General features: G+C 28.6%; 1 protein-coding gene across 2 annotated transcripts in view; it reads left to right on the forward strand.

Annotated features, from left to right (window-relative positions):
• The window catches only part of LOC129807943 (voltage-dependent calcium channel subunit alpha-2/delta-3), a 100,925-nt gene extending 97,594 nt beyond the window's left edge, over nucleotides 1-3,331 (forward strand). For both annotated transcript variants that reach the window (XM_055857558.1, XM_055857559.1), the window contains one exon: nucleotides 1,416-3,331. In XM_055857558.1, coding sequence (XP_055713533.1) covers nucleotides 1,416-1,603 — 188 coding nt within the window. In that variant the 3' untranslated portion in view covers nucleotides 1,604-3,331. The remainder of the gene's footprint in view (nucleotides 1-1,415) is intronic.
• The last annotated feature ends 5,506 nt before the right edge of the window (nucleotides 3,332-8,837 follow it).

An 8,837-nucleotide genomic window follows, 5' to 3' on the forward strand; every position in this document is an offset into this window, starting at 1 on the left:
TAACTCATTAGATAACAGGAAATATTAAGTTTTTTGATGTCAGATGAATATATAGTTTATTTTCGAAAAAGATCTCCGAATATCAGGTCCCATCGACTGAATTTTTAAATAAAAATGTAAGCAAATATATCTTAAATATTTTACTTTTATAGCATGAATTAATTATTTTTTATGTAGAAAAAATAAGAAAACATGTACTTTTTTATTTCTTCGTGATCCACGTAACCTCTTAAATTTATCTAAAAATATAAAATTCATAATCCTCAACAAAATCAAACAAGAATTAAGCTGTCTTCAGGCTAGAGATTTAGCCCAGTTCCCGACGGTCTTAAAATCCCAAATAACAACCAATTTTATTGCCTTTTCAGAATCTAATAAGTCATTTATTCTTAATATTCCAATCTTAAGTTAAATTTTTCCAAAAAATCTTGATGTTGAAAAATTAGAGCAGTTAAGCTATATGGCTCATTCTCAGATCTGAAGCCCATATTATGGGCAAATTGCTTGAAGTTGCGGTGCAATATCTGCAAAATACTTATACACAGAATAAAATATTTTGTAAAAATGTTCGTAAATGTTTGTGAATTCCTATGGGGGAGTTACAAAATGCTCGTAAATCGTATAACCCACAAACAAGTTTGTAAAGGTTTCTACTTTTTGCACAAACATTGTTGGTAACATGATCACTTGACGAGTATTTTTTGTACTTTTACAAATATTTGTTCGTAAATGTTTGTAAACACACAAAAAATGTTTGTAAAATTTTGTCATTTGTTCGTACATTTTTGTTTATCTGACGAATATTTTACGAACAAATGACAAAATTTTACAAACATTTTTTGTGTGTTTACGAACATTTACGAACAATGTTTGTGAAAAAAGTACAAACTTTTACGAACTTGTTTGTGGGTTATACGATTCACGAGCATTTTGCAACTCCCCCACAGGAATTCACAAACATTTACGAACATTTTTACAATATATTTTTTTCTGTGTAGGGTAAATTAAAAATTAGCATCACTTATTCTTAGCCTTGATACCTCTAGAACCTTGCCTTTTTTCATAGTTTTACAGGAAATTTCCTTAAAAAAAAAACAAATTTTAACCAATATGAAGAAGGACCCAAATAGAATTTGGTTAATCCCCACGAATTATCCTGTAAAATTTGGCAGTACAGGATTAGATTTAATAAATGTATGCGAAGGACTTTTAATCTATATGATATTGAGACCTCTGGGTATGACACTTTGGGATAAATCTACAACGAAATTTTACAGCCTGTTCTCTATAGGATTAGCCTGATCTTAGATCTGAAGTCCGTATAAGGCGGCGGTGGACGAGAAGAAATCAATATCGTTCTATCTCTTATTTTTTTCCGGAAATATCCATCATTTATTATTTGTCATATTGTTCAGGTGCATGCGGAACGAGGCGACAAGCAAAAGAGAATCTTCCACGAAAGCGACCGCAGAAGTGTATAAATTATCATCCGGAAGAGACGGAAATTGTACAATGTGGCCGAGCCACGAGACAAGTAATTAATGCGTCCCTCCTGTCCACTTTCTTCACTTTCACCCTTCTGTGGACTGTGACGCACGTGTGATTCACATTTGCAGCATCACCTCATTAATTCCACATATATATATTGCTATATATTTGTGGTGATTGAGAGAAACTATATATACATATATTTAGCAACTTGCAGCAGAGAAGAAAAAAACAAAAATCACGAACGGGTTCTATTTAATTTTACTACCGAATACATCGATGGTAAGAGTTTAATTATTTAATAAATTACTGATAAAAAGAAATTTAAAAATAAATAATGGTGAAAAAATGGCACATAAAAAAAATTGACGGTGATTAAATTCACTCACACACTAATATTTATAAGTGAAAAATCATTGAAAAAAAATTGAAAATTATGAAAATAAGGTATTTAAAGTATAAAGAAATTAATTTAAATAAAAAAAATGTGGTACCTTTATTGTATGACTGACTGTCTACTATTTACATTAATTAAAAAGAAAATGGCGAAAAGAAATTGAACAATAAAAGTGTGAATGAATTAAATTAATTATACATTTTCAATTATTGAGATATATGAAGATATGGTGAGTAAGAAAAACAGTTTAAGAATAAAAAACTGTACGGTCATACACGAAGAAACTTTTTGTAATTCGCGTGGAACAGAGTTAATTAATTTGTGAGACAATAAGGAAACAATGGAAAGGAAACAATTAAAACAATTATTTAAATAAAAAAAAATTGATGACATTTCTTCAGAGAAATTAGTAGAAATTAAATTTCTAAATAGAATTCTAAGTTTAAATGGCGCGGTAAGTTAGTTGATATATCTAAATAAATTTACATTTATTGGTATGTTTGCACTGTATAAAAAAACTGTACTCGGAAATGAAAATTTCGCATCGTTTCCCAAAAATAAATATGTTTAAATAATAATTAAGTAAATTAAAGAAATTTTAGAATGAAATTAATTTTAGTCCAATAATTCGTCGCGACGATATATTTGTACTTCTAATTTCACAAATTCGAAAAAAAAAACATTTGAAGAAAATCTGAAGATAGGAAAAAGAAAAAATAAAATATTTTAAAAAATACAGGGCTTAATATTGGAGTAAGATTTTAAAAAAAAAATGAGAAAATAAGAAAATTTTGACGCAAAATCTCTTGAATTAAGCGACGCATACAAAATCAATGATTGGCAAAGGCAGTAAAAAAAGTATAAAAGTGATTAATTGAAGTGTGTACACACAAGAGAGATACGAACCTGTATGACAATTTTTTGAATTAAAAAAAAAGAGAATATTAACAAGAAAAAGAAAATTGTTACTGTAAATATATTTGATGATCCAGTGAGAAGAGTAATGTTAAGGAGGTAAGAAAAAATATAGTGAAATTAAAAAAAGGAAAAAATGATTTTAGTAAATGAATAAAACAATTTGATATATTTAAAAATCAAATAGATGCATTTTTAAATAAGAAAATTGAAAATTCATTTATTGAATCATAAACTGTACAGAGTCTTCCATTAAAGTAAAAAAAAGATTAGTAAGAAAATATTAGAAAGTATTAAAACAATGAGAGATATTATTGATTTAAACTTACTTATATTTGAAAAAAAATGAGAGATCATTAAATAAAAAAAAATCTTATTAAAAAAAAGAAATTTCTAAAAAAAAAAGGAAGCAACTTCAAGTGAAGTCAGTTAAACAGACAGAAAATGGAGCAGAAAGAAGAAAACAATTTACATTATACAGATTATACTATTGCTATTATACAATATTACCAATTATACATATTTACAAAACATATTAAAAGGAATGGAACTCACATAACAGATCACTATATACAAAATTAAAAAAAAAAGATAATTAAATTACATGTAAACTTTTATTATGCAATTGAGAAAAAAAACAGACGATAAACTTGCACTCTGCAATCTTTTCAGTTTTTAGTTATTAAAATATTTTTAATACAAAATGAAAGAAATGGAAAAAACACACACCAAATAGAAAATATCTCACTTGTTTAAAAAGATATATTTATAAAAAAAAAATAGTTACTAAGAAATTAAATCTTGCACAAAAGAAAAAAAACAACACAAACACATTTAATTATTGTAAAACAAAACCAAAAAATAAGCTACTCACGTTGGCTTTATGAAAACTTTTTGTTTTTACAATCCCTAATTTTGCAGGAAGATAATACTGGATCTTCTGACTAAACCACGCCTATTATCTTTCTTTCTCTCCTTCTTTAGAAATGAACCTAAAGTCGAGTTTACTTTCCTTATGTTTTTTTTTTTTCAAATAATTGATTAATGTATTGCTCGTTTTTTAGGAGAAGACATATAGTGAAAAGGTCAATGTTTAAAATCCTTAAAAAATACTAGACAAAAGAAAATAGGCCACGCCTCTGAAAAAATAAACGCAGAACTTTATTTTTTTCCGAAAATTCATTTAAAAGTATAATTATTTTCGGCCAATGAAAAAGAAGGAACCATCAAGCTCCGAAACGTTGGCAAGGAATAAAGGAGGAGAAGATCAAAGGTCAACATTCCGTATTTTCACTTCTTAAAAAAATCATTTAAAAGTATTTCTAGCGAGTGAGGATAATCAATTATTTTTTTCCGAAATTCCGAATGAAGTAAAATTTTAAAAACATATTAAATGATCAGGGGGGGGGGGCAACTTCACGCAAAACAACTTTATCAAAACTCTTAATAAATCAATATGAGTTATATTATTTAAATTAACTATGACTTGTTTCTTATTATGGGCCATCCAGCACAGCTGAGCAATAAACTGGCAAATGGAGGATTGGCAAATTTATGAAGTGCCTCATTGAAGGACAGCGTAAATCATTGTAGCCGTCCCCCTATACATTTTCAATTTAAAGGTCACCGGACACTGAGAAAAAAAAACGGTGCGATTAACTTTTTTTCCTGGGAACTTCAACACTTTTTAGGTGTAAAAATATATCAACATTTTTAATGTTAATTTTACATCTTTTTAAGGGTAAAATTAACATGAAAAAGGGCAAGTTTAACCCCTAATACACCTAAAAAGGGTAATATTTACACCGATTTTGGATCAATACTGCAGGGTAAAATTTGTATTTCCGGAATGTTGTTTTATTTTTTTTCGGATTTCCCTCAGTGGACCAAAAGTAACCGCGGAACTCTGCCACCATTATTTTAGTTGGACTGATAATAACACAATAATCTTCTACTTCTGCACCATCAAAACACTTGGCCTAATAACCCTCCAATATAATTCTAAACAATTGCACGACGGTTTTTTCTAGAAGTTTCTAAGGCCATTCAGGAATTTCTTTAAGTTTCTTGCCAAACAGAAGCTCCTGGAAGTTAAATCTATCGAATATGGCGGATAACTAAGGAATTCGTACAGTAGAGTCTCTCACTTTCGAACGACGCGACGTTTGGGTTCAAAATGTCAATTGTGAGGTTATGTTAAAAAATTCGTATTTTGGATAAATAAATCATATTTATGTGCTTCTTCCTGATTGATTACATACATTATGATCGTATAAAATGAAAAGGGAGTATGTTTACGACCAAGACTTGTCAGAAAGCACGGGAATTTGATTTAAAGTACAATTTAATCTCGTATAAATTTCGTTAGTTTTGAAAAAATCGGTCGAATTTGTGAGGTGAGAAATGTCAAAAATACCCCCCAAGCGTTCGAGTTTAGAAGACTCTACTGTAATTCGAATTCTTGAATTTCGGCATTTTTGAAACACCCTTTTGAGTAGGTGGGTTATTTCTTGAATAACCTTAATCAAAATTATCACTATTTTTGTGGGAAAGCCTTAAACCTTACTACCACAATCTTTATAATGCTGTTAATTTTGTTTCACTTACCTGTCAGTCAGGACTGTGAGGGTCGCATATAACCTTCAAAAAACTATTCAACTTTTGAGTCGAATAAACTTCAAAATTCTCCAAACTTTAGCATTTTGAGGTTATATTACGTTTAATGGTCTCTTTTTCTATTTAACCCATTCGTACCCATCGAATAATATATTAAACAAAAAATAGACGATTTTTGATCATTTATTTCTGCGCAATTGGTGTCCGAATTTCTGTCAGGCTCGGGAATGGATTTTGCGTTACTTTGGTCTTTCAATTACTTCGAAAAAATAGTCCGACAGCGATGGAAATACATTTTGTTGTTCTTTTCTCGCTTCGCGGAAAGTCATGCAAAATTTTTGCTCAAAATGGCGAAAGGAAAATACGACATACCGTCGAATTTCTTAAAATTGACCTCCATCCTCTTTCCTGATTTGAATTCTGATTGCTAATTCGTGTTCTTAGATAGTTACCCTATCTAAATCAAAAGAGATTGAAATTATTTAATATTACAGAATTTAATTTCAGTGACCGTTAAGACGCGTGTTTGACAAAGGTTCCCCGCGCCCCCATGATATTTTTTTTTCTTTAAAAAAAAAACATTTATTAATCTGTATGAAACTAATTCCAAAATATGAACAATCTACAGTAGAGTCTCTCAAATCTGAATCTCTCAAATTCGAACGACGTTTGGATTCAAAATGTCAATTGTGAGGTTATGTTAAAAAGTACGTATTCCTGGATGAATGAAAATCATATTTATGTGCTTCTTCCTGAATGTTTACATACATTATGGTCGTGTAAAATGAAAAGGAAGTATGTTACCACTAAAATTGCGAGAAAGTACGGGAATTTGATTCAAAGTACAATTTAATCTCACGCAAATTTCGTTAATTTTGAAAAAATCGTTCGAATTTGGGAGGTGAGAAATGTCAAAAATACCCCCCGAGCGTTCGAATTTAAGAGACTCTACTGTATTTCAAGTATTTCTGGTACATTGACTGAATGGGTTAACGTGGCTCGCAAGCTTATATTTCTGAAATAAGTACTTTCCAAAGGCGTAAGTGAAACTACCTTACTTTCTCTTGCTCCTTCATTTTCAGATTTTTTTCAGAAAAACGTCAGAAACAATTCTCAAAAAATTATAAAAGCAATTTAAAGCTTGTCAAATGAAAATTGCAAATATTCTTTGCAGTTGTCAAATGCACGAACGGATTATTCCGTGACTTTTTGAAGGAAAAAATTGTTTCTGGAATAACATTTTTATGAGTTTCCTGTATTTTAAAGCATTATCTACAAATAGTTTGTCATTAATCTAGTCACACTTTCTGATTGACTAAATACTAAAGCCTTTGATACTTTTAAGTTTCAGTCAATCAGGGAACAATCAGAGAACTAAAATATTTGATGGAATTAAATATTTAATTAAATGTGGATAATGTTTAATCGAGATATTGAAAATTATTAAAATTGCAAATCTGCAATTTCTGTAAAATGTTCAATATTTAATAGGGCATTCAATTTTTAGGGCATTATCCACATGCAATTGAAATACTTAACCTATTAAAATATTTTATTCACATCGTGCTCTGTGATTGGCTAGAGCTTCATAGCTTTTAAAGCTTTAGCCAATGGGAGTACGCGATAATACCGGCTTCAGACTGGAGGTTTAACCCAGTTCACAAAGGCCTCAAAAATCCTAATAACAATTTTCTTGTTTTTTTTTTTCAAAAACTAATGGCTAATTTGCCCTTAATATTCAATTCAAAGCAGCAATTTCCTCAAAAATCTTGTCTAATAAGGAATTAGAGGATTTAAACCATATGGCTAAGCCTCAGGTCTGAAGCCCGTATAAGCTAAAATATTAAAACATGATTCCAAATAGCTAAATCTTTGTTAACAAAATATATTAATGGTAAACTAAATTTCATGGGAGATTCTTTTATAAATTTTCCTTGGTCTCAATAATAATAAGAGTTTAATAACCTCACTTTTTCACTACAACTATAAGCTTTGATAACAAACTTTATTGATTTTGTACCATATTGTAAAGTCTTCAAAATAAATTCATTAAAGTTTACTGACTATTTTTACAAAAGATCACTTATCCCCTTTCTAAAATCACGGAATATGTCTCATTTTCTTTTAAGACTTCAAATACTACGTTTAGATTTCATATACTTTTTCCTTGTCCTAAAATTCCATTTTTTTCCTCAGTTTTATAAATAATTTTACAAATTTTATGCATGTTTATTACAAAGTTTTACTTCATTTTTGGATTATTAATTTTTTATTTATCAAGTATTTTACAAATAAAAATAAATTACTAATAAAGCATGTTACAAAAAAAAACAGTATAAAGGACGTAGCCTTAAATGACTTCTGGGCGGAGCTTATTCAGTAGATTCTTTATTATACTTCCGAAAATGTGGGGATTTTAAAATGAAAGTTGCGATAAAGTACAGAAATCTCAAAAATGATAAGAGGTTGTAATAATTAAAATAAAACACCAAATAAAAAAAAAACACACATAAAATACAAAAAAAAATCACAAAAAAAAGACAGAAAACACATGAAAAAGTAGATAGAAATTCAATATTGAAGGAAAAAATATCAGTATTCTAATGTAATTAATTCAACAAAAATGTGTGAGAACAAATTTTTAAGAAAAAAATACAATTTATTTTTATTTTTTTGGAAGATCTAAATTTCTCCCACAAAAAGTAGATTTAGTTGTCAAAAGAAATAAAAAAAAAAAGAAATAAATCTAGATATTTCTTCAATTTTATCGATTTTAAGTGACATTCATTTCCTAAAATAAAGTGACTTGCATAAGATTAAAAAAGAAAAGAAATAAAGAAAACAAATTTCGTTGCCTAAATTCTTAAGTAATGTGCAATAAATTTGAAAAAGAGTCATATCAAATGAAATCCATACAGAAAAAAAAAGAAACTAACGACGAAATGGAAACTATGGATCAATTGAAGTCATATCTAACAGTTAAAAAGAAACCCAAAAAAAATGACTAAACGTGAAAATAAAATATCACTTTTAAAGTGTAAGAACAAATTAAGTGTTATATTTGCGAAAACCCACCCAAATATATTTCTTACTAACTAAACATGAAAAAATGCAGATTTTTCCAAATTATTTCTTCGCTTTTAAAGTCTTTAAAAAAAAACAAGTTTAATGTGAAAAAGTCTTCATTCGAAATTTTTCATCGTTATCTGAAAGCAAAACCAGCATTTCAATTTTAAAATAATGTCACCATAATTAGAATTAAAAAAAGGAAAACCATTTGACATCAAACTTCTTAAATGTGAAAACAGAACTTATTGTGTTTTAAAAATGTGAAAAAAACGTGAAAAAGAAACACTTCATACATTTTAGAGCAGATCAGAGAAAGAAAAATCAGAAAATTATAAATTTAAAAATAAAAGTA

The sequence above is a fragment of the Phlebotomus papatasi genome, chromosome 3, assembly GCF_024763615.1.
Source record: "Phlebotomus papatasi isolate M1 chromosome 3, Ppap_2.1, whole genome shotgun sequence".
Lineage (NCBI taxonomy): Eukaryota > Metazoa > Arthropoda > Insecta > Diptera > Psychodidae > Phlebotomus > Phlebotomus papatasi.